The following is a 27,976-nucleotide window of genomic DNA, read 5'->3' on the forward strand; positions in this document are numbered from 1 at the left end:
TGATCATTGCTGATGACGAGTTGATTGGATATTTCATTAGAACATCCTCCAACACGTTGTTAATGAAACATCATGCAGGGACCACATTTTTTAAGAAGACTTGGACATAATATTTTACAATTACTGTATTATAGTGAGAGCATACAGTATAGTAGCCTATTAGCATATGGCGTTCCAGTCAGTGTCTCCATGAACATACAGCAGCAGCTGCAGTGTGTGTGTGTGTGTGTGTGTGTGTATCCACTCATGATGTGATGTGATCCCAGTGAGTCTCAGGCCTGATGGAGGAGGAGGAGGAGGAGGAGGAGGATGCTCTGAATCACCTTCACTCAATGGTGACCGATGACTTCATGACGTGGCCCATTTAAGGACCAATCAGAAATCGCGCGCTTCCCCTTTAAGAGCAGCTGCATTGCCTGGAGAATAGATGCGCGCGCCTGACGCGTCGTGTACCAGTCTGGATGGATGGATGATATAGCGATGCGATGTGCTGGACTCCTCCACAAACCCGCGGCGATGGACCTGGATTAACAGCACTGGCCTCACATGCAGTGACGCATTTAACGGAGGTGAGAATGGATGATGATGATGATGATGATGATGATGATGATTCAGCGCGCAGCGTTCACAGGACGCGTTCAAAAACGCGAGTCGGAGCGCAAGAAGAAGAACGCGTCCTGAATGAACGGCCCTTCGCACTCACTCATTATGCGCTGCGTTACCTGTGTGTGTCCAGTGTGTGTCCAGTGTGCGTTTCAGCGCGTTAATGTGGAGGAAGAGATGATTCAAGCAGTTATAGCGGGTCACAGTCGCTGGGTCTGGTTCAGTGTCGCTCATCATCTGGACAGTGTATAGTGTTGCGCGATGTGTGTGTGTGTGTGTGTGTGTGTGTGTTATTGATTCAGGCCTCGTGCACCGGCTTCATTCACAGAGATTCACAGCATCATGCATCACCCACACAATAACAGACAACCTGGAATAATCAAGTGATGCATAAACACACTGTACACACACACACACACACACACACACACACACACACACACACACACACGTATACAAGGCCCTTCTGTGGGTTTGAGGGGCCATAACATAAACATCCAGAACACCACTGCACACAAGGACGCCTTTTCAGCACCAAGGTTTAGGTTAATTTGACACTATGCTCAATATGAAAATGTGTGTTTGATATGCAGTAAGTTGTAACTGGTTGCTATTTCTTTTTAGTTATTCACCAATTTATCACCTTTTAGCTTTCGCAGTACACACACACACACACACACACACACACAAAAATGGTTTGACAAATTCATTATTACAAGTATAAATAAACAATATAGTCTCTCTAATAATTCGAGGACATAGAAACTACATGTGTAAGAATTATACAGATATGTTGAGTGAATGAAATTGTGTGTGTAAATATTAATTTAGACTAGTGCAACAAAATCAACATCATCAGAACTGTGTTTTCAGCGGCGTTTGAGGTCCTTCCTCATATTATTCCAAAAGTGTTTTCAAAAGTTCGACAGTAAACTTGAATATCCACTAAGTAAACATTTCCATGACTTATTTTCTGTCAAACACAAGCATGAGTGTGTACACAAACTCATGTTAATCTTTCAGAATATATTCACAAAAACCTAACCTAAAAGAGTCTTGAGGAGAAGTCTAGCTGAAGTGTGTTTCACTGACTAAGCCATGCCGTCCTGTTTCACCGGGCTGTACACATGGGCCAGATTCATACAGTCGTCAAACACCCCAGCAGCACCAAAGTTAAGTAAATAGTGAATAGTTCAGTCATTGAAATCCTCTTTTCCTCATTTTAGCCAATAATTAGGAAGTTTAAATCAACTGGAGATGTTAAAGTGTTGTTAGTTCACCAGAAACTCTGATGCTTCAAAACCTTCATTAAAGCGATGGTAAGATAAACCCATACGGAGCGGCTTAATCCAAGTCTTCTGAAGACACATTTACTGAAGTCAATCATTTCATCCCTTAAAACTCATCTTTGATCACCAAAATGACTTATTTAATATATGCAGAATCATGAATCTGGAAAATACTGAGGTGCAAATAGTATTTTTACATAGAATATATCGCTAAGAAAATAAGCTATTTTCGCTTGGTGTGAATAGCCGCCGCCATAAAAACTGTGTATTATTAGGATGTGTCCCCCGAGAGCTTTGACACAACTCACACACTGCTGATAGTCTGTGGGGAGCATCACAATAAAGTGTTCGCAGATATCAATCAGACAGTCTACTAATACTCTAATGACTTCTAGTTACTTCATGTCTGAAGTGGACCATCGAAATACAGCGTTAGCAACATTTTTATTCTTCCAAATGTTTCAATTAAAGGTTAGATTTTTGTGAATATTTTGAAAAGTTGAAGATACATGTTCCCCAGTGTTTGCAGTGTTGGTGTGTGGTGCTGTGTTGTTCTGTATCAGTGTAACTCTCTTGTCTTATTCTCAGACAGATGCTGGTGTGTGTGTGTGTCTGCAGTCGGTGTCATTCTCTGCTTTATGATTGTCCAGAGAGAAGCGAGCGCTGTGTGTCTGTCAGAACAGGCATTAATAACACATAGGCTATATATGGCTTAGTCACATAACACGGCCAGTACAGTAAACTCATTACTATAGTAGGGATATGCATTTATTTAGCAGATGCTTTGGTTAACATGAATAATCTTGCAGTAGCTTCAGTCTGCTGACGTTCTGTGTTCTTCTTCTGCTGTGTCTTTATGCTGTAACGTTTACTCAATGCATGTTGAGTAAGTGTTGCATGTATGTTCTGTGGTCGATGCATTTCGGCAGTGTGGGTTCGGCATGATGTTGTTTCAAATATTGCACACATTTCCTTTAGACTTCCTAGCATCCAAAATGTGTTTTTGATCAGTGCAGGAATACAGTCCTGCTTTGGCAGTCATAAGTATGTTCAGATATAATAGATCTTATATGATCATGTTCATATTTAGGCTTCATTCACTGATGTTCTGACGAGGTGAAACTTTCCTTTCTCAGTTTCATTTTTATATGAAGCATTTTAAAAGTGACATTAATACTAGTGTCAATATTAACCAACGCTATGATGACCATCCATGACAATAGTGCTTCTACTTGCAAAAGTGTAATAAAAAAAATATATATCTATAAATACACTCACCTAAAGGATTATTAGGAACACCATACTAATACTGTGTTTGACCCCCTTTCGCCTTCAGAACTGCCTTAATTCTACGTGGCATTGATTCAACAAGGTGCTGAAAGCATTCTTTAGAAATGTTGGCCCATATTGATAGGATAGCATCTTGCAGTTGATGGAGATTTGTGGGATGCACATCCAGGGCACGAAGCTCCAGTTCCACCACATCCCAAAGATGCTCTATTGGGTTGAGATCTGGTGACTGTGGGGGCCATTTTAGTACAGTGAACTCATTGTCATGTTCAAGAAACCAATTTGAAATGATTCGAGCTTTGTGACATGGTGCATTATCCTGCTGGAAGTAGCCATCAGAGGATGGGTACATGGTGGTCATAAAGGGATGGACATGGTCAGAAACAATGCTCAGGTAGGCCGTGGCATTTAAACGATGCCCAATTGGCACTAAGGGGCCTAAAGTGTGCCAAGAAAACATCCCCCACACCATTACACCACCACCACCAGCCTGCACAGTGGTAACAAGGCATGATGGATCCATGTTCTCATTCTGTTTACGGCAAATTCTGACTCTACCATCTGAATGTCTCAACAGAAATCGAGACTCATCAGACCAGGCAACATTTTTCCAGTCTTCAACTGTCCAATTTTGGTGAGCTCATGCAAATTGTAGCCTCTTTTTCCTATTTGTAGTGGAGATGAGTGGTACCCGGTGGGGTCTTCTGCTGTTGTAGCCCATCCGCCTCAAGGTTGTGCGTGTTGTGGCTTCACAAATGCTTTGCTGCATACCTCGGTTGTAACGAGTGGTTATTTCAGTCAAAGTTGCTCTTCTATCAGCTTGAATCAGTCGGCCCATTCTCCTCTGACCTCTAGCATCAACAAGGCATTTTCGCCCACAGGACTGCCGCATACTGGATGTTTTTCCCTTTTCACACCATTCTTTGTAAACCCTTGAAATGGTTGTGCGTGAAAATCCCAGTAACTGAGCAGATTGTGAAATACTCAGACCGGCCCGTCTGGCACCAACAACCATGCCACGCTCAAAATTGCTTAAATCACCTTTCTTTCCCATTCTGACATTCAGTTTGGAGTTCAGGAGATTGTCTTGACCAGGACCACACCCCTAAATGCATTGAAGCAACTGCCATGTGATTGGTTGATTAGATAATTGCATTAATGAGAAATTGAACAGGTGTTCCTAATAATCCTTTAGGTGAGTGTATATCTCTTGCTGTTGTGAATTATGATCTAAACAAAATGTTTCAAAACCACATTAAATTGACTTGCATGGAAAATTTCCCTCATGCATATAGGCCTAGTAAAGATGCTCATGTGTGTTTGTGGTGGATTTCTCTGATTGTAGTTTTCCGACCACATTTGGTTGATTTAAATGTTTTTAAAAACACAAACATAATCTATTATAAACATAGGCTGAATCCGAAATCGCCCCCTATACCCTCAAATAGGGCGTGAAGTGCCCCCCACCCAACGCAAAACGTCGTCAAAATATGCTCAATCGTTTGAGCTGCTTCGGTTTTTTAGATATTAAAAGAATATTTTTAGGTCATTCTGAGGTCACTCAGCCCCCCCACATGGTCCAAATTCACCCAAAATAGTCTTGTTTGTTTGTGCTTCATTTGTGCCGGTGAAAGTTTAGTTTGTGCTGCGTCAGGTTTGCGGATCACAGGATGTGTGGAATGTAACACAAACTCCAAGGTAAGTGTTTTTACTTACTGTGTATTGTTTTGTTAATAACATAATATGAACATTGTCATAAATACACACACCATAATCAATTTGCTGTGTTTATACATACATAGGCTGTGTGTGTGTGTGTGTGTAGGCATTTAGTCAAAAGTTTGGATTATTATTATTATTATTATTATTATTTTTAAAGGTCTCTTAAGCTCACCAAGGCTGAATTTTTGTTGATCAAACATACACTGATATTGTGAAATATTATTACAATATTTAAAATAGCTATTTTCTGTTTTAATATAGGCCTAATTAAAATGCAATTTATTCCTGTGATGTCAAACCTGAATGTTCTGTATCATTACTCCAGTTTTCAATGTCACAAGAATCTTCAGAAATCATAGTAAAATGTTGATTTTGTGTTCAATTATTATCACTGAATTTGGATGATGTGGGGGGGCTGAGTGACCTCAGAATGACCTAAACATATTCTTTTAATATCTAAAAAACCGAAGCAGCACAAACTAAACTTTTTACAGCACAAACGATTGAGCATATTTTGACGACGTTTTGCGTTGGGTGGGGGGCCGACTTCACGGAGGTCGTTAACCTAGGGAACAGCCATTAGTAGTTGTGTTCGAAACCATAGTGGACATAATTGAATGCACTTATTCAATCCCACAACGCACTGCAATAATGAGTGTACAACCGATGTGCACTCAACAGCTGTCCGAATTCACTCACTCGTTTTTATTCACTCCTTCAAGTAAACAACATTAGTGGACTAACCTAGGGAATCGTGAACGAGGGTTTAGGGGGCGATTTCGGATTCAGCCATATTCTGACATTTGTTATAGTTCTTACCAGTAGGTGGCGCTGTTCCCAAACTGGGGAATAAAAAAAAAACAGTTTCCCATGCAAGAACTATCCTTGTATGTAAAAAAAGCTACATACATTTTGATCTACCAAAACTGTGATTTGATTGGAATGACCAAATTTAGGCCACATCCACACGAAGCCAGAGCTTTCCCTATACAATCTTTTTTTTTCCCTCGTTCTCAAGAAATATCTGCGTACACACAAAACCACTGAAACCGACTCAAAACAATGTAGTATATATGCCAGACCAGTATGTGGCGCTGTAATTCTGCCACAGAGATACACTAAAAACGGAGAAGGCGTTGGAGCATGCGCATAAACCTTGCCTGCTGTAAACAATAATAATAATAATTGGCTCAGTAGCTTCTTCTTTTTTACCAAGAACTTTAGTGAACAATATTTAACAACCATAAATGGCCTGGTACAAAATATGAAATGTCTTAATCAGACAACAGACAAGCATATACAACATATACGGATTGGCTGTACACACGAAAACACAAGGGTGTCGTTTTTAGGCCTATCCACTCTGGGACCCGGTTTCAGGCTCTCGAAACGCCAAATAATCAATTAGACATTAGGCCATGACGCTCTCTGTTTTACTGACCTGTCTCTCTGTCTGTGTCTGTGTCTGTGTGCCAGTGGTTTGCCGGGGCATTGGCATGGCCTAGTAATGAACGGCGCCGGGGCTCCCAGCAGCCCGGAGCATAACTCCTGCACGCGGCCCGACTGGAAGGAGTTCTGCGAGCTTCACGCTCGAGCTTCCGCCGCAGATTTCGCCTACAAGTTCCGGCGATTCATCAGCGAGAACCCCTGCTACGACTCGCCCGGTGCTGACGCCAGCTTCTCGCAACACTTCGCGCAACACTTCTTGACCTGCTTCTCTGCGGCCCTCGACCAGGTTCAAGCACTCGGCTCTCCGGGAGACTCCTCCGCTCCTCAGTACAGCATCGTGCCCTTTGTGGGCATACAGAGTTGCACGTTACCCTTCATCCACAACCTCTACCAGCGCCGCAAAGACGTGGGGGCGTCGAGCGAGTCGCTGGATAGCATGGACAGCGGAGGAGGCGGAGCCAGCGGACAGGAGCAGCAAACGCCAACCCGTAAGACGCCATCCGTGAGCCAGTCCAGAAGTTCGGAAGACGTGTCGCTGGGGCGTCGCAAGGCGCGCTTCAAGAAGGGCTTCTCCCTGCGCAACATGAGTCTGAGCGTGGTGGACGGGGTGAAGGAGATCTGGCACCGCAGGGCCTCCCCAGAACCGGACCCCTCGGGGGGCTCCAGGAGGACCAACGGAGCCGAGGCCATGGGGTCCGAGCACTGGAGCCAGAAGCTACGCCTGCCGCGGGCCTCTCAGGGCCACCGGGTGGAGCTGCTGGAGATCCAGAGGGAGGGCGCGCTCCGCTACATGGTGGCCGACGACACTCACTGCATGGGGGCGGGACAGTGGCAGAAGTGCCGGTTACTGCTGAGGAAGACGGCCGGCGCCTGCCTGGACACGGGAGAGAAGTTCCAGCTCGAGTTCTACGTTCCACCAAAGGTACAAGAGCTCTCTGATGAAGCCCTGATGTGTGTGTGTGTGTGACATTAGAAAGCAAGTGTATGGATTGGGGGAAGAATAACCAGATCATTCTCATAGCATCCCCATAGTGTCGGCCCAGATTCGGCCCACATCTGGTACACGTGGATTGCTGGAATCAGGCCGACACTATGTTTGCTGTCTGGGATATATCTTAATCTGTTATTTGCATGGGCAAAGTGAACAACTGAAAGGGTAAACTGGCCATCGAAGAGCTTGTGACGGGGATCAGATTCAGACAATGAAGGTACAGGCTCGTATTAGAATATATATTATTTTTATTGAGGTTTTCAAACATCAAAAACAAAAAATAACAGACAAAAAGACCCTTCATAAAACAGAAATCTGTGCAATGTGTAAAATGAAACAAAAGTACTATAGAAAAGGAAGACGTACACAAAGCCAACCTCTGTTACAAAGTGCAATCACAATAATTACAGAAAGTGATTATTACAGATCAGGAAAACATAAATAAATAATTAGTCCTTCTGGTTTGACAAAAAAGTAAAAACTGGTTCCCACATCATATCGAATTTTTCAGGGTTCCCGGATATGGAGTATCTAGCCTAATTCTTTCAAGATGTAACGTAGAAGTGAGCCCGGTTAGCCAGTCAGAAAAGAGGGGTCTAGTATTTTTCTTCCACAAAAGCAAGATAACTTTCTTAGCTACAATCACATCATATTGAACGGGTAACCGTATCTTTGGCCTAAGAGCCTGCAAAGAGTCTGACCAAGCAAGAATTGCAATGAAGGTACAGGCTCGTATTAGAATTAAACAATCAAAAATTTAGATAAGAACTGTTGAGATAAGATAACAGGAAAAGAAAAACACTAGTGGGCAATGGCATAAGCCTTGTTTCCATTACCCTTCAAATTGCTCAAATTGAAATTGTGAACTGAAAATATTCATTATGGAAACACGTCAATTTCGCAAAAACTCACATATATTGCATAAAAGTTTTTACGCTCGCATTGAGGAGGTTTTCCAGGCAATTCGAAAAAGGAATATTTCGCAAACCTGCAATGGAAACTTTTTTACAGGTCACCTGACGTACATAAGAGTCGATCATTCTTTAAAGATGGCGTGGTATGTTTGGACAGAAGACGAGACAGAGTTCTTCATTAAACTCTTAAAAAGTCAAAAGTATTACAGGAACTTTCCTTGCCATTAATGCTTGGATAACACGCCTACGTCTCCTTCCATTAGCAATAATAGCTAGTGCTGTGGCTGTGATGTACGTAAACCCACCAACATCCACCGCCATGACTTTTGGAATGACTTATTGCGAGATAGTCGCATAACATCGGTTAATGGAAACGCTGTAATTTCGCAATAGTTTTTTATCGACATTTAGAAAATATGTAATGGAAATGCTGCTATAGTAAAAGTAGTGTGCTATTAAATCACCAGAACAGTAAATACTACCAAAATAGTAGACCTATAGTAAATGGTAAATGCTGTAAGTAGTGTCTGAGTGTGCGAAGTGAAGTGTCGCTGTGTTGTTCAGTAGTCTGGCTTGAGGATAGAAGCTGGTCGTCAGTATCTGCCAGACGGCAGTGTCACAAACAGCTGTTCAGCGGGGTGAGCTGATCCTTAATGATGTAAACTTCATTCTTTTAGTTGAAAAAAACTTTGAAAAGCCAATAAAAAGAGATTTTGGGAAGCTGATGTCTGAGCAGTTTTAGCATCATCCAATAAATGCGAGAAGCACTGGGTTAAGGTTTAGAGAGTGGCTAGTTTTGGGGTATTCTCATGTAGCCAGACCTTTGGCTAAACCGTCCACTTAGCTAGGAAAAGACTGCTCTTATGGTGTTGTTCAGGTGTGGGATTATCCGACAGGGACTACAACATTCGTAGACTGGTGTGAAAATAATGAATTAACTTTGTGTTTGTTTTAATATCCTTCAAAGATTTGATGGACTTCAACTCTAGAGAACAGTTTTTCTTTAAAAGAACTGATGGCAAACACTTGTGTGCTCTTGCTGCCAGAAGCAGAGTAACGCTAGCAAAAGTGCTTTTCCAGTGTCGACATGCCGTCTCAGGCTGAGATGGTGATATTCGTCAGGTAACTGAAGACTACTGAGGCGTTTGAGTCTGCTTGGCATGAAGACAGTTGCTGTGGTTCATTAATAGTTGAGTTTATTCTTCTAACTCTGAGTTAATCCAGTGTTGCTATCAGGCATAAGATGGCTTCATGAATGAACAGATGAACCACACATATGTTAGCAGAAATGTTTTCTTCATTAAAATGAGTCAGACCCTCCCTTGATCCGGCCTCTTAAAATCCTATTCCCACATTTTGGTTTGGGTTCAGAAGTGTTTAAAGGGATTTTGGGAAGCTGGTCTCAGAGCAATTTTAGTCCCCTCAAGGCGGTAGTAATAACTTCCTCTTCCTGAACAAACTAAAGATAGGGTAAAAATAGAGGGTGAGTGAGTGTGTTTGCAGTGTATCATATCCTGACTGTCAGTGAGATCGCCTCAACAGCCAGAAGTGTGTGAGATACAGAAGCCCATCCAGAGAAGAATGGGTTTGACGATTCTTGTGTTTGCATGAGACCTCGTCTTATAATCCCTGAAACCAGCCGATGTAAACACCAGAAGTTTTAGAAGTGATGGTTGAAATACAGGGCTCACAGTAATCATGTCCCGTTTCAGGCCGGTTGACATGCCTGCTGTGTTTTGTTAGTTTTTTTAAAATATTTTTTGCAATAATCTTTATTATGTGAATACATCAATATGTTTCTAAATATGCTAAATGTTCATGGCGATTTCAAAATAAAAGTTTAAACCCTCGCTCTGAGTTTACATGTGGACATCAAAACATGTTTGTGTTCAGGAAGTTACAGTGGCTGTAGTATTTCTGTCTTTGGCCTAGAAGTGGACAAATATTAAAGATTGGGTGAACCTTTGAATTAAACATGGTTTGGATAATATTAAACAAGGATTTAATGACATGTAACAACATGTAAGGATGTAACAACACTTTAGGCATTTGTTTTAATACATATTGTAAGATGATTTATTTACACAAAGTATATTATGTATTTTAAGTGTTGTTTTCTAAAACCATATGATTACTTGCTTTTGACACTTTAAAATGACTTAATATACATAATAACAACGAGACAAATAAAGTTCTTTGCTGAGGTTTATTTTTATTACCAAAAAAAAAAATCAGATTACTCGGTTATTCGTCAAAAATAATTGACCGATTACTTGATTACCAAAGTAATCATTAGTGACAGCCCTAATTGGCAGTGTCTGTGTGTGTGTGTGTGTGTGTGTGTGTGTGTGTCTGTGTGTGTGTGTGTGTGTGTTGCAATGGCATTGATTGTGCTGATGTGTGTTTGTAGTCATCTAAACCCAAAGTGAGCGTCCCTCTGTCTGCTATCGTGGAGGTGAGGACCACCATGCCTCTGGAGATGCCCGACAAAGACAACACGTTTGTGCTCAAGGTACCATCATCTCATGCTCTCATACACACATCAGATATGTAGCTGTTCTCTGGGAAATGCAAGAATGTCTCCTACTGGATCTAGATCAGTGTTGTCAGATCAAACTGCGGTGTTGTCTTGTGGGTTGCAGGTAGAAAACGGTGCCGAGTACATTTTGGAGACCATCGACTCTCTGCAGAAGAACTCGTGGGTGGCAGACATCCAGGACTGCATAGACCCCGGGTAAACATCAGCGTCCTGACACACCTTCACTTCACACCTTTACGCTGCATGACGCGAATAGTGCGTCAAATTCGCCTCTGCCGCGTCTGGTTGAACACGCATTTTGAAACCATTTGCCAGAGTGAAATTGACGCATGTAAAAAGCAAAAGTTTGAAGTGAAATTGACGCGCGTCTGAGGCGAGATCCGCTTCTTGTGGGAGGGCCAAGTGCTAGGTGGTTGTCTGTTTGCAAGATGGCTGATGTTGATCGAGCATTCATCGAGAGAGTCACCGCTCTGTATTTGCTCTGGAGAGCAGAAGAGCGGCGTAGGGGTCATCATCGCCGTACTTGGGTCCACCAGACCAGTGGGGATTTCTTTAAGACTGCAAGGGAAGCTCGGCTTCCCCTATAATGTCAAAAAATGAATGGTAAAATATGTACTATTGTGTTCACATTTTATTGACTAAAAATGCGTTCATCTCAAAGAGGAGTTCGTTCAGAATCAGCCACATACAGCAGGTCGGCTGACTCGATTTCCTTCTCATACATTTCCGTAACGTCACAGTGCATTTCCCTGTTGAAGCCCAGCGTCCAGTGACTTCAGTGGAGCTGCTCTGAACAGTTTTTTTCAGCGCTTCGAAACTAGACGGTCATTGGATAAATGTTGCGATTATGTCCCGCCCCGGACGCTCAGCTTCTCTGGGGGTGAGCGGGGAGTGGGCTGGCCTGGACTCCGGGCTTCCGCGTGATGATTGGAGGGTCTGTCGAAGGGCTGCGTCTCCTTTTGATTGACAGTGATTTCATACAATAAAAAGTCGCTGATGTTGAAGCTGTTCGAGCTCAGTCCCATCGCAGACTTTGCAAGTGTAGTCAAACTGCTGCAACCTATTTCTTGGTATTTGCTTGTCGAAATTGCTAGCCAATTTTCATAATACATTTCACACAATTATACATTTATATCTTTATTATTATATTATTACTTATTATATATATATTTTTATATTATTATTATGAGTAATAATTAAAATATAATTATTAAAATAATTTAAAAAATATTATTATTTATACCTTTATTATTATTTATACCTTTATTATATTATTACATTTATACAATTATATTTAACTCTGCTGGCCATTTAGTGGACACTGGTCAAGTCACTGGAAAAGACGCCTAGTTGGAACGACAGGGTCTCATATATTGAAATCAAGTTTTTATATGATAAAAGATTTGCTTTGTTGTGCCACACCAGGCATTAGTCATATTACAAAAATAAGTTATTGAGGCCAAACATATAAAATAACATTATAAACTGAAAAGCGGGACTGCCCCTGTTTATCCCGTCACTTCACCACGTGACAGCAGCAAGCAGGCTCCTGATTGGTTAACGCGAACGTGTGAATGCACAAAAAGCACCAAATAAAATCATTCGCGTGTATCGCGTGTGTCATTCCCGCGAACGAGGCGGATTCGTGTCCGCCGTGCTAAACGCCTCATTCGCGCCGCAGGACCTCCAGACGTGTGTAAAAGCGTCTTTACATTGACTTAACATGGAAATCACTCGCGCCAGACGCTCTATTCGCGTTTGGTGTGAACGCAGCATTACACAGTACATCTGAATCACGGGACACAATCTAAAACAAGAGGCACACTGACTGGCCATGACGATTCTTTGAGTCTTATGCAGCATTTCTTTAACACTAAACCAAAGCCGCACTGCTTCCTCTGAGAAGAGTTGAAAAGATAGCATGGTTACCGGTACGCTGTAAGATCCTCAGTGTTAAACAAACACTGCTCAGTTTTCACATGGTCCCAATCTATCTAGAGAAAAGTTAGCAATGAATAAGTGTTGCAGTTAGTGAAATAAAGTAGATTCATTCTACAAGGGATAATTGAGCATTAGTGATGAACACCTGCTGTCAACAAGCAGAATCACAAGAGGAACAACAAGAACAGGGTAAAAGAGAAGAAACTACGTCTGACTCGCAGCCACACAGCCTTCGATGAAATCAACTGCAGATAAAGTCAATATCTCACCAGAGGATTATTAAACAGCATTACCATATTCACTAATTACAAACCATATGGTACATGTACAAAGGTTGTTGAAGCCCTTTAGTTTGGGAAAAGCGCTATATAAATTAAACATGATTATAGTTGGGCACTTGGCCACTGACTTTGGTTCATTTAATTCCCTTTCAGCAATTGTTGATCATTAAATCACTATTGACTGCATTTTTTGACACATGTGACCTCCCATATGAGTATGAAAGTCTTTAAAAACTTTTGAACTTTTCTCTATCAAGTTGATATTAACTGTCCCACTCTTCTCACAACCCCTGTTATTGAACACACTGCTTATGATTATGCTTTTATTAGGCTTTTCTCTTGGTTTTCATATCTCTAAATGTTTTTGTTTTGCAGTGTACACAAGCTCTTTTTAACTGATTTGTGTGCAGAAACCGGAGACACATCCTTTTAAACATTTCACTAATTTGAATCTTGTCTTTGTTGTTCAAAACTTCGGATGACATTGATTAATAATATAATCATAACTAAAACAATTAAAATGTTCACTTCTACTTTCAACATAGGGAGCAAAAGAATATAAGTTATAATCATATATTACAATAAATCATGTATTTTTTTAAATCTTGTATTGTTTTTCCAGTAACACTTTACAATAAGGTTCATTAGTTAATGTATTAATGTATGAACTAACAATGAGCAATACATGTGTTACAGTATTTATCAATCTTTGTTAATGTTAGTTAATAAAAATACAGCTGTTCATTGTTTGTGCATTAACTAATGTCAACAAATACAACCTTTGATTTTAATAATGTATTAATAAATGTCTAAATTAATATGAACTAATATCAATAAATGCTGTAGAAGTACTGTTCCTTCTCAGTTCATGTTATCCAAGGTAGTTAACTAATGTCAACTAATGAACCTGATTGTAAAGTGTTACCGTTTTTCTTTGCGTCTCATTAATGTGTTAAAAATGGCAAAAACACTGCTTGCACAGAGACAGCTCTTGATTCCAGGACATCAGATGAGTGTTTTAAGAGAAGAAACACTCGTGGAAAGACTGTGTGTGTGTGTGTGTGTTTCAGGGACAGTGGCGATGACATCGAGCTGGCGTCGTGTGCTCTCGTCCAGCCGCCCAGAGACTTGACGCTGGTGTCGTCCTGCAGCTGCGAGCTGTTGTGTGACGGTACGACTGCACACACACACAATACAGCTCAGCAGTGTTTCCCATCATCGCCCACAGTGCCCGCTCTGTTTCTCTTTCTTAAAGGTGCAGTGTGTAATATTCAGGAGGATCTGTTGACAGAAATGCAGTATCATATACATAACTATGTTTTCAGTGGTGTATAAACCCTTACATAATGAACCGTTACATTTATATTACCTTAGAATGAGCATTTCTCTCTACACACACCGAGGGTCCGCTTACATCCACATGTTTCTACGGTGGCCCTGAACGGACAAACGTGTTTCGTCACTGTTGTTCTTCGTGCAGAGAAGCTTTAGCTAAAGTCAGTGAATAAAACACTGACACAATGACGAACAGGTGACAATAATATTCGCAATAACATCGTTTCTTAATGTATCTTTGTAAAGAAACCTCATTGATTAACTGTCTCAGACGACGACATCACTTCCTGTCGGCCACTGTAACTTCTGTTGGGTGGAGTTCACAGCCTCACCACTAGATGCCGCTAAACTTACACAGTGCAGCTTTAAGCTGAAGACAGGAGGATTGTGTTGATGTTCTGGATGTGTTGTTCAGGTTCTCATCGGGGGTCTGAGCGGTTGTGCTCTGTCGCTGCGGATCAGCACTGCCAGGAGCCGCCCGTTACCCAGCATCCCTCACATGTGCCGTTAGAGCGGTTCCTGCAGTCGCCAGAGGACACACCATCAGGTACACACATGCCTTGTCCACAAAACCCCACTTGCGGTCTTTACTCTTGACCACTTAACCACTTGCATGACGTATTTCCTCTTTTTGGCCCAAGTGTTCAGGTAGGCGTAAAGACTGCAAGTGTGTGTAGATCTATTGATTACTCGATGGGACACACTTATAGTCTTACAAAAAATGCAAGTGTTTACTGAGCTTTTATTTATTATATTTTCAATACTTTGCATTTTAGAATAAACTTCTATATGTCTGTTCAGTAGTCGGTATGTAACTAACAGAAGACACACATTTAAAATTGTCTAATTAAGTGATAAAAACTGTTGAAAATGTTGTACTACACACACCATACTCATCCTTGCACCAATAAAATGTGCAACACTTTGTTTTACTACCAAATTATATGCATCTAATTAATTTAAATTACAGTGGAATGTTTTCCTCGACATCTCGCGATTTCGGGGCACATGAGTTCCCGAACACAATGCATGATGGGATACGCTTAGCCTTGAATACCGCTCCGAAGCGCTATTGGAGATAGTGTGGGTTTAGTGTGCATTAAGGGCACTGCACTTTGGCATTTTTAAGACATAGGACAGTCTTGCACACGCTCTCAAGTGGCCAAGACCGCTAGTGTGGGTGTTTGGACAAGGCAACAGTGCCAACCAGTCGAGTCCACTGAACAGTGGTTTGATTCAGTGATTCAATTTCAACTTGTTAAAATTCATGAGGATTTTTTAGATGCTTCTCAATGGATTCTTTAAAAGAAATACTGACTTCACACTGTTTACTGAGGCAAAAGTAACTGCAAACACAGGACCTACGAGTTAGAGAGCAGTTCACACAGTCTGCGAGCGAGTAGAGAGGGGAAATGTCAGAAATGTGTAACCTCATGCAAATATCACCACATGAAAATATAGCTTTTTAGAATATCTGAATGAGTGGTTCCTGGTTTAAAGGGGCAGTATGTGATTTAAAAAAAACAAACATTTTGAACACCCCATCATGAGTGGACACGCCCCCTACTGCTGATTGGCTCACTCTCTCTCCTCCCCATAATGAGTGGACACGCCCCCTACTGCTGATTGGCTCACTCTCTCTCCTCCCCATAATGAGTGGACACGCCCCCTACTGCTGATTGGCTCACTCTCTCTCCTCCCCATAATGAGTGGACACGCCCCCTACTGCTGATTGGCTCACTCTCCCTCCTCCCCCATCATGAGTGGACACGCCCCCTACTGCTGATTGGCTCACTCTCTCTCCTCCCCATAATGAGTGGACACACCCCCTACTGCTGATTGGCTCACTCTCTCTCCTCCCCCATCATGAGTGGACACGCCCCCTACTGTTGATTGGCTCACTCTCTCTTCTCCCCATAATGAGTGGACACGCCCCTACTGCTGATTGGCTCACTCTCCCTCCTCCCCCATTATGAGTGGACACGCCCCCTACTGCTGATTGGCTCACTCTCTCTCCTCCCCCATCATGAGTGGACACGCCCCCTACTGCTGATTGGCTCACTCTCCCTCCTCCCCCATCATGAGTGGACACGCCCCCTACTGCTGATTGGCTCACTCTCTCTCCTCCCCCATCATGAGTGGACACACCCCCTACTGCTGATTGGCTCACTCTCTCTCCTCCCCCATCATGAGTGGACACGCCCCCTTCTGCTGATTGGCTCACTCTCTCTCCTCCCCATAATGAGTGGACACGCCCCCTACTGCTGATTGGCTCACTCTCCCTCCTCCCCCATCATGAGTGGACACGCCCCCTACTGCTGATTGGCTCACTCTCTCTCCTCCCCATAATGAGTGGACACACCCCCTACTGCTGATTGGCTCACTCTCTCTCCTCCCCATAATGAGTGGACACGCCCCCTACTGCTGATTGGCTCACTCTCTCTCCTCCCCATAATGAGTGGACACGCCCCCTACTGCTGATTGGCTCACTCTCTCTCCTCCCCATAATGAGTGGACACGCCCCCTACTGCTGATTGGCTCACTCTCCCTCCTCCCCCATCATGAGTGGACACGCCCCCTACTGCTGATTGGCTCACTCTCTCTCCTCCCCATAATGAGTGGACACACCCCCTACTGCTGATTAGCTCACTCTCTCTCCTCCCCCATCATGAGTGGACACGCCCCCTACTGTTGATTGGCTCACTCTCTCTCCTCCCCATAATGAATGGACACGCCCCTACTGCTGATTGGCTCACTCTCCCTCCTCCCCCATTATGAGTGGACACGCCCCCTACTGCTGATTGGCTCACTCTCTCTCCTCCCCCATCATGAGTGGACACGCCCCCTACTGCTGATTGGCTCACTCTCTCTCCTCCCCCATCATGAGTGGACACGCCCCCTTCTGCTGATTGGCTACAAGTGTGTTGTGGTGCTCTGTCCAATCCACTTTCAACAGCGTTTCTCAGTCACCAGTTACTGCACCTTTAAGACCAGCAGGTTTGGGGCTGATTTACCCAGCTAGAGCCACTTTGTCTGAAAACAGTGTAAACACACACTCACATTGCTTCTGTCGTTTAGGAAGTCCAGGTGAAACGCCGAGGGACGTGGAAGGAGATGCCAGTTTGGCGGGTTACCCATGGTTCCACGGGACCCTGTCGCGGGTGCGGGCGGCCCAGCTCGTTCTCGCCGGTGGAGCACACAGTCACGGGCTGTTCGTGATCCGCCAGAGCGAGACGCGTCCCGGAGAATACGTCCTCACCTTCAACTTCCAGGGCAAAGCCAAGGTGAGCCTTCATGGGGTCACGACCCCTGACCCCTGACACCTCACTGAAGCATAGTGCTCTTCAGACGGTGCCGGTGACGAACACAGTCACACACACCACTTATGGGTGAACTAACGCTTTACACCAGCTGAAGTTTGTCTGTCCTGTAAGCAGATGAACAAACTTTCAGATCTGTTTTTAGCACAATACACATTGTTTCAAAGCAGCTTCACAGAAAATCATAATGTTAATGTTTTAATACCTTCATGCCTTACAGTCATATTTAGCTGATTAGAGCTGGATGATAATCTAGGTACATTTTGCGACAATATAAAAAATCGAGCAGCCGAGATTTGCGATATGAAATATCATTATAATGTAAATCATCTGTTTTCTATGTGAATATATAGTAAAGTGTAATTTATTCCAGTGATCAAAGCTGAATTTCCAGCATCATTACTCCAGTCTTCAGTGTCACATGATCCTTCAGAAATCACTCTAATATGAGGATCTGATGCTCAATTATTATTACTCGGTTATTAATAATGGTTCTTATTATTCATGTTAAAAACTGTTTTTGCTGCTTAATATTTTTGTGGAAACTATTTGATCCTCAAGAAGCATTTATGATTATTATCAGTGTTGAAAACAGTTTTTTACATTTTTTTATTTCAGGATTCTTTGATGAATGGAAAGTTCAAAAGAACAGCATTTATCTGAAATCTAAAGCTTTTGTAACATTAAACACTGCCGTTCAAAAGTTTGGGGTCAGTAAGAATTTTTATTTAATTTTTGGGGGGAAATAAATAAAATAAATCAATACTTTTATTCATCAAGGATTAATTAAATCGATTAAAAGTTACAGTAAAGACATTTATAATGTTACAAAAGATTCTATTTCAGATAAATGCTGTTCTTTTGATCTTTCGATTCATCAAAGAATCCTGAAATAAAAATGCAAATAACTGTTTTCAACACTGATAATAATCATAAATGTTTCTTGAGCATCAGATCCTCATATTAGAATGATTTGTGAAGGATCATGTGACACTGAAGACTGGAGTAATGATGCTGAAAATTCAGCTTTGATCACAGGAATACATTACACTTTACTGTATATTCACATAGAAAACAGTCATTTTAAATTGTCATAATATTGAACAATATTACTTGGAGTTATTTATTGGTGATGATATTGAGGATTGTGAAGCCAGACAGCAACGGATCGGGGCCGACACTGTTGCTGTCTGAGGCCTGAGAGGTGTTGTGGTGGTGATATTGAGGATTGTGAAGCCTGTTGTTGAGTTGATGTGTGTGTGTGTGTGTGTGTGTGTGTGTGGTGTGTTTGGCAGCACCTGCGGTTGTCTGTGAACGACAGCGGTCAGTGTCACGTGCATCACCTGTGGTTCCAGACGGTGTCCGACATGCTTCGGCACTTCCACGCGCACCCCATCCCTCTGGAGTCGGGCGGCTCCACCGACATCACGCTGCGCTCCTACGTGACGGTCCAGCGCTCGCCCACAGGTGTGTGTCCAGCACAACACACTGACAGGTGACGGGGAGCAAACACCTGAACAGCGGGAGTAGATTACTCTGTCCGTCACGGCTCTGTTCGGTGATCACCAGCACTGTTGCTCAAGCTGACCATGATGAGTCTCTCATAGTCAGACTTCAAAATTCTACAAAAAATAAATATAATTCTGTATTATACATTTTTAAGGCCAGACAAGTCATTTTGTGAGGTCAATTTGTAAAGAAAGACTACACGCCTGCACACATATACACTCAACTAAAGGATTATTAGGAACACCTGTTCAATTTCTCATTAATGCAATTATCTAATCAACCAATCACATGGCAGTTGCTTCAATGCATTTAGGGGTGTGGTCCTGGTCAAGACAATCTCCTGAACTCCTGAAATCTCCATCAACTGCAAGATGCTATCCTATCAATATGGGCCAACATTTCTAAAGAATGCTTTCAGCACCTTGTTGAATCAATGCCACGTAGAATTAAGGCAGTTCTGAAAGCGAAAGGGGGTCAAACACAGTATTAGTATGGTGTTCCTAATAATCCTTTAGGTGAGTGTATATTCAAACACGCACACCTATAGACTGAACACGTAATGACATTGTTTACAAGCTGATTTACTGACGTCTTTCCACGGTTGAAACACTGATTGAGCGACTCCATGTCATACTCTACCTCTACTCTACTCTAAGCATATCTGCAGACTGTTGATTTTCTCCTTGACTCTTTTAACTCAAAAGTTAAAGGTGTAATTGATGATATTGCTCCTGTTAAAGTCAGGAAGAAGAGTGGCAGACAAAAAGCACCTTGGAGAAACTCAACAGCAGTGCAAAATATGAAAAGACAATGCAGAAAAGCAGAGCGCATGTGGCGGAAGACAAAACTTGTAGTCCATTATAACATCTACAAAGATTCATGCTTTCAATATGGAACTAGGCAAAGCTAGACAGACTTTCTTCTCAAATATTATAAACAGTAATTTAAACAACACACACACTCTTTTTGCTACTGTAGAGAGACTGACAACCCCCCCAAGCCAGATTCCCAGTGAAATGCTCTCAGACAGCAAGTGCAGAGAGTTTGCTTCTTTCTTCTCTGAGAAAATCAATATTATCAGGAAGGTGATCAGCACATCCTTGAGTTGCACTGAGGTCAGACAGATCAAACCACCTGAGAAAGTAGTTACTATGTCTGACTTCAAAGAAATTGATGGTAAGATTTTGGAAGAAACTGTACAGCACCTTAAAACATCAACATGCGCTCTTGACACACTTCCCACATCATTTTTCAAAAGTGTGTTAAACAGTTTAGAAGCAGATCTCCTAGAAGTGGTAAATGCTTCACTTCTCTCTGGGAGTTTTCCAAACTCCCTGAAAACTGCAGTTGTCAAGCCCCTCCTGAAAAAGAGCAATCTGGATAAGACCATATTAAGCAACTATAGGCCGATCTCAAATCTTCCTTTCATAGGCAAGATCATTGAAAAAGTTGTCTTCAATCAGCTGAACAAATTCTTAAGCTTGAATGGATACTTTGACAATTTTCAATCTGGTTTCCGACCGCACCACAGCACAGAGACAGCGCTCATAAAGATAATAAACGATATTCGCTTAAATACTGATTCAGGCAAATTATCAGTGCTGGTACTACTCGACCTCAGTGCTGCATTTGATACTGTCGATCAAAACATACTTCTTGACAGGCTGGAAAACTGGGTGGGGCTTTCTGGGATAGTCCTAAAATGGTTCAGGTCATACTTAGATGGGAGAGGTTATTATGTGAGTATAGGAGACCATAAGTCTGAGTGGACATCAGGGCTGGACTGGGACAAAAAATCGGGCCGGGCATTTTTGCCCAGACCGGCCCACTATATGATCATAAACACCACCCATCTTTGCACGCCCTTAATTATATGCATACCAACTCCTATTCATTAAAACCACTAATGCCATGTAATGAGTGAGTATAGGAACGAGTGAGAGTTAACAGATGAAATAAGTCAAAATTTGATTGAAAATTTGAACTATACTCCACAGTGGTGAATCCTAAAACAAGTTATAAGCGGCTCTGGCATAGCAATACAAGTGTTTCTTACATGATTTTTGTCAAAACTATGGTGGTGGGACCTCGGTCCTTCTAGGGGGGTTCGGGGGCATGCCTCCCCGTGAGAAAATTTTGTGCATTTTAATGTTAAATTCATCAATCTGGTGCACTTTGAGAGTTCAAAATTAAAAGCTCCAACCCATATTAAGTGTGCAAATTAAACAAAGAAAAAAATCAAACCTCTTTTAGTTACAGTGTCTACATTACACCTACTACATAATAATAGTTATAATATTAATCCAATGACAGTAATAGCCATATTTTGTAAAACAAATGCACTAAAAAATAAAGGAAACTTTCATAATTAGTGTTGTACCGATTTCTATACTTGAAAGAGATAAGCACATGATCTTTTATTTTGATGCAAACTGCATCAAGCTTTTATTTTGGCGGAAAACATGGTTTACAAACGCCTCTTATTAAATTTCTAGTGAATTGCGGTAATCGTCAACTATGCAGATGTGGAAATAATCTACACTCATGACATGGCCTAAGTGTTTTGAAAGTAGTTCTGCTTACCGTGGACTCTACATTCTCTCATCTCTCTCCTGATCCTCCGTCCTCACTATCATCATCTGCCGCTGGAGCTGATGAAGGTCAGAAAACATATATTTTGACACAGTTTGTAAACAGTGTCTGCTTGAAGGGCCTGGTTCTATTTTTTCACGCTATTTATCTGCACATTCCTTGCGTTTCTTCTCCATCTATTTTGACAGATACACACTGACACTGCTGCACGCTCGCTCACTCGTTTAAAGTTGTGATTGGGCCAGCCCAGTGTCAATCAAGAAAAGAGCCAATGGGCCGCTGATCTACGTGTTTCATGGGCTGGTCTGTCAGAAAAAAAAAACTAACACTGACTTTGACCAATGCATTACACCGGCACAAACCCAGCGCCGCCAATTAAGCAAAACAAAACAAAACGAATGGGCCGCCAATGTACAAATTTTATGGGCCGTTAAAAAAAAAAAAAAAAAAAAAAAAGTATGAGTATGAGATATATCGGCCCAAAAAGCACGTCGGCCCACCGGGCAAATGCCCGGTATGCCCAATGGCCAGTCCAGCCATGGTGGACATCCATGACATGCGCAGTCCCTCAAGGCTCAATTCTTGCGCCACTCCTGTTCAACCTGTATATGCTCCCAATGAGCCAAATAATGAGAAAGAACCAAATCTCTTACCACAGCTATGCAGACGACACACAGCTCTACTTAGCCCTATCGCCTAACGATTACAGCCCCATTGACTCCCTGTGCCAATGCAACAGTTGGATGTGTCAAAACTTTCTTCAGTTAAACAAAGACAAAACTGAAGTCATTGCGTTTGGAAACAAAGATGAAGTTCTCAAGGTGAACGCATACCTTCACTCTAGGGGTCAAACAACTAAAAATCAGGTCAAGAATCTTGGTGTGTCTCTAGAGTCAGACCTTAGTTTCAGTAGTCATGTCAAAGCAATAACTAAATCAGCATACTATCATCTGAAAAATATTGCAAGAATTAGATGCTTTGTTTCCAGACAAGACTTAGAGAAACTTGTGCATGCTTTCATCACCAGCAGGGTGGATTATTGTAATGGACTCCTCACTGGCCTTCCCAAAAAGACCATAAGACAGTTGCAGCTCATACAGAACGCTGCCGCCAGGATTCTTAGCAGAACCAGAACACATGAACATATCACACCAGTCCTCAGGTCTTTACACTGGCTCCCAGTTACATTTAGGATTGATTTTAAAGTATTATTACTGGTATATCCACCCCTGTGGACGTTCCACTAGAAACAAACATTGATGTATTGTTTTAATTTAAACTGTGAAGCAGCTTTGATACAACCTATGTTGTGAAAAGCGCTATATAAATAAACTTGACTTGACTTGACTTGTATATAAATCATTCAATGGCCTAGGACCTCAATATATTGCAGATATGCTCACTGAATATAAACCCAACAGATCACTCAGATCATTAGGATCATATCAGCTAGAAATACCAAGGGTTCACTCTAAGCATGGCGAGTCCGCTTTTAGCTATTATGCCAGCCACAGCTGGAACCAGCTTCCAGAGGAGATCAGACGTGCACCTACAGTAGTCACTTTCAAATCCAGACTCAAAACACATCTGTTTAGCTATGCATTTACTGAATGAGCACTGTGTCAATGTTCGTCCGACTGTACTGTACTGTATTTTATTTCATTTTTCTAAACTGTTTTAATTATTCTTATTTCTTTTTATTATTTTAATTTCTTCTATGTAAAGCACTTTGAATTGCCACTGTGTATGAAATGTGCTATATAAATAAACTTGCCTTGCCTTGCCTTACCTTTTAACACACTTTCAGATGCTCATTCATGTTAATTTCGCGCTGTAACTGGTGTTATTAGCGATCTTGGTTTATCTTCTCTTGAGTGATCTCACGCCACAGCGACAAAACAGTATTTATGTTTTTGAATTTCGTAAGAAAATGGACGTAATTTGAAATTTGAGACTTTGTTTTATATCAATAGTAACAAAGCACAAACATTATTGTGATTTATTGGATGGGATGTGCGCTACTATGTTCCATTCATTCATCAGCTGAAAACAGGATGACTAATCGACTCTTGGGATTTAAGAATCGATATCGGTTCGTAAAAATGAGAATCAATTAAAATCGAGAAATCAATATTTTTTACCCAGCCCTAATAAATTTCAATTGACATTTTGTCAACCGTTTGAAATGCACCAATAACACACTTTCCTGAAGTTGTGCAGGTATTATTTGTGTGTGTGTGTGTGTGTGTGTGTGCACAGATGTCCCAGCTGCTGTCCCGCGGTGTGAAGCTGCTGTGTGTCGGGCAGAACCGGGCCAGTCTCCGCATCAGCTGTCCGGTGCCGGCGCTCCCTCAGACCCGGCGCTGTCCTCCAGCTCGTCCTCGTCTCCGATGGGCCAGCCTACCTCAGCAGGAGGAGGAGGAGGAGGAGGAGGAGGAGGAGGAGGAGGAGGAGGAGGAGGAGGAGGAGGAGGAGGTCTTCACAGCCGGAGCAACAGCGCAGAGAGACTGCTGGATCCCACCGGTGCCACTGAAGACTATCACGACACCGACGGCTCGCGGAGAACTAGAGCTGTGGAGAACCAGTACTCCTTCTACTGATGCTGAGAGTCACACACTGCTGCTGTCCTGCTCTGTTATCAACACACACACACACACACACACACACACGTCACGATGAGCTCGGACTCGATTTACCAGGTTCAGTGCTGACAAACACACCTCACGTATGTACACTAGCACTCAGAAGTTTGGGGGTTTTAAAAGATCTCTTCTGCTCACCATTTATTCTGATATGCTGATTTGCTGCTCAAGAAACACTTATGATTATTATCAGTGTTGAAAATGGTTGCGCTGCTTCATATATTTGTGGAAACTGTGATACATTTGATTTTTTTTGAGGATTCTTTGAGTTCTAAAATAACAGCGTTTATTTGAAATAGAATCTTTTTGTAACATTATAAATGTCTTCACTGTCACCTTTGATCTGTTAAATGTGTCCTTGATGAATAAAAGTGTTAGATTATTTAATTTCTTTAATTTAGTTATTCTCACCACAAGCTTTGAATGGTTGTAAAATTTAAAAAAGTTTTCAACATTGATAATAATCATAAATGTTTCTTGAGCATCAAACCATTTCTGAAGGATCATGTGACACTGAAGACTGGAGTAATGATGCTGGAAATTCAGCTTTGATCACAGGAATAAATTACACTTTACTGTATATTCACATAGAAAACAGCTGTTTTACATTGGATTAATATTGCACTGTTTTTACTGTATTTTTGATCAAATGCAGCACTGGTGAGTAGAGGAGACTTCTTTCAAAAGAATTAAACAATCTTAATTATTTCAAACTTTTGATTAGTAGTGTATATTGGATCTTTACTTCACCGACCAACACAATGAAAATCCTTTTTTCGCAGTCACCAACACACACGTCACTGGAAATGAAGTAGAAGCTGAGAGCTGATGTCTGCGATCTGTGTTTTCATGTTGAGTCGGTCGCCGTGTGTTTTCGATCATGTTCTCCATTCAGTGATGATAAATGTCTTCACATCGCACAACTGACTAGAGAGTTTTTGACTGTCTCACAACATACACCCATCATCATCATCATCATCATCATCATCGGGATCCCTGTCACCTGTAGATGTTCTTGGTGGGATAGCCTGTGTGAAGTCTGTAGACAACAGAGTTGATTAACTAATGGTTTCAGATGCGTTCATAAGCCATCGGCTGTCTGTCAGTTCTTCATGTTTATTCTTGAGGTGTCTATTAGCAATTCAAACTTCATGCTAATCATATTTTAATAATGGTTGTCTTTTATTCACCACGTGCTATTCTAATATCATGTTATTTAGGACACAGATTTTAGGATGTTCTTTTTCTGTTGACTTATACAGTACGATTGAGTGTAAGTCGAGCCGTCTGACCACTGTTTTCTGTCCTGATGTGACGTGCGTCGTCGTGCTGAACTCATGATTCCCACTGTCTGTGGACCATCTACAACATTATTCCCATCATCCATAAAATGAATGAAATCAACAGACCTTCACAATATTGTCAGTGTTAACCAGTGACTAGTAACAGATCTGTTTGAGTACATGTTCCCATGAGTCATTGCTCTCATGAACTGTAACCCGTTAAAGACGAGTGGTTTTGTTTCTCATGTGTTTGGTTTGTGTGCTGTCGCTCGTGTGGTTGAACCTCGGATGTTTCAGCAGTCTTCATGCTTCAAGGACCTCCATGTTCTCATCTGTTAATAATGACAGAAGCACAATAGCATGTACTTCCCCTTTAACCGGATCATTTGTTGTTAAATGTGAACTAGTTGTGTTCCCGCAGTTCAGTGTCACCAAACCTCAGCTTATACCGTCTACACAGGAGTCATGCTTCAGATTCAAGCATTTGCTAAATGGACGTTTTGAAGAAAAAAAATTGGGCTAAACAAAACATATCAATGCAGCAATAGAGGTCGACCGAAAGTGTGTTCTGTGTGATAATAAGTGGGATAATGGGCCAGTAACTCATTAATTGGCAGATTTTAACATTATAAATGAAAGCCAAACCGAACTCGCCAAATGATAACATGTATTGTATTCATATCTTGGCTTTTTTTTCTCTGTCGGTGGATGGATGGATGGGTGGGTGGGTCGGTGCGTGGATGGATGGATGATGGGTGAATGGATGATGAATTGGTGAATGGATAGATGATGGATGGATGGGTGGGTTGGTGCATGGATGAATGGATGATGAATTGGTGAATGGATAGATGATGGATGGATGGGTGGGTTGATGCATGGATGATGGATGGGTGATGGGTGAATGGAAAGATGATGGATGGATAGGTGGGTCGGTGCTTGGATGGATGATGGATGGATGGGTGGGTGGGTCGGTGCGTGGATGAATGGATGATGGGTGGGTCGGTGCGTGGATTGGTGAATGGATAGATGATGGATTGGTGAATGGATAGATGATGGATGGATAGTTGGGTCGGTGCGTGGATGGATGGGTGAATGAATGATGGATGGATGGGTGGGTGGGTTGGATGCGTGGATGAATGGATGATGGGTGAATGGATGATGGATTGGTGAATGGATAGATGATGGATGGGTGGGTCGGTGCCTGGATGAATGGATGATGGATGGGTGAATGGATAGATGATGGATGGATGGGTGGGTGGGTCGGTGCGTGGATGAATGGATGATGGATGGATGATGGGTGAATGGATAGATGATGGATGGATGGGTGAATGGATGATTGATGGATGGATGGATGGATAGATGATGGATGGGTGGGTGAATAGATGGATGATGCATAGATGGAAGGGTGAATGGATGATGGATTGGTGGGTGAATGAATGGATGGATGGATGGATATATGGGTGGGTGGGTGAATGGATGGATAGATAATGGATCATTGGATGGATGGATATATGGGTGGGTGAATGGATGGATGGATGGATATATGGGTGGGTGGGTGAATGGATGGATGGATAGATGATGGATCATTGGATGGATGGATGGATATATGGTTTGGTGAATGGATGGATGGATTTATGGATGGAAATATGGATGGATGGATATATGGATGGGTGGGTGAATGGATGATGGATCATTGGATGGATGGATATATGGGTGGGTGAATGGATGGATGGATTTATGGGTGGGTGAATGGATGGATGGATTTATGGGTGGGTGAATGGATGGATAGATGATGGATCATTGGATAGATGGATGGATATATGGGTGGGTGAATGGATGGATGGATATATGGATGGAAATATGGATGGATGGATATATGGATGGGTGGGTGAATGGATGATGGATCATTGGATGGATGGATATATGGGTGGGTGAATGGATGGATATATGGATCATTCGATGGATGGATGGATGGATATATGGGTGGGTGAATGGATGGATGGATATATGGATGGGTGAATGGATGGATGGATATATGGATGGATGGATGGATGGATGAATGGATGGATGGATATATGGATGGATGGATGATGGATCATTGGATGGATTGATATATGGGTGGGTGGATGGATGGATGGATGGATAGATGATGGATCATTGGATAGATGGATGGATATATGGGTGGATGGATATATGGGTGGGTGAATGGATGGATAGATGATGGATCATTGGATGGATTGATAGATTGGCGGGTGAATGGATGGATGGATGGATGG

At 42.1% G+C, this 27,976-nt stretch overlaps 2 protein-coding genes across 2 annotated transcripts in view; one reads left to right on the forward strand and one right to left on the reverse strand.

Annotated features, from left to right (window-relative positions):
* The window catches only part of dnajc30b (DnaJ (Hsp40) homolog, subfamily C, member 30b), a 354,582-nt gene that overhangs the window by 320,704 nt on the left and 5,902 nt on the right, over window positions 1-27,976 (reverse strand). The window lies entirely within an intron of this gene.
* On the forward strand, window positions 455-26,392 carry sh2b2 (SH2B adaptor protein 2). The gene is made up of 9 exons (XM_079885652.1): window positions 455-569; window positions 6,381-7,275; window positions 10,669-10,770; window positions 10,901-10,992; window positions 14,090-14,190; window positions 14,770-14,901; window positions 17,433-17,638; window positions 18,970-19,141; window positions 24,035-26,392. Exons 2-9 carry the CDS (start codon window positions 6,412-6,414, stop codon window positions 24,373-24,375), a joined length of 2,010 nt encoding a protein of 669 aa, XP_079741778.1. The 5' UTR covers window positions 455-569; window positions 6,381-6,411; the 3' UTR covers window positions 24,376-26,392.

This window comes from Squalius cephalus (assembly GCF_949319135.1).
Source record: "Squalius cephalus genome assembly, chromosome: 11".
In the NCBI taxonomy this organism is placed as follows: Eukaryota; Metazoa; Chordata; class Actinopteri; order Cypriniformes; family Leuciscidae; genus Squalius; species Squalius cephalus.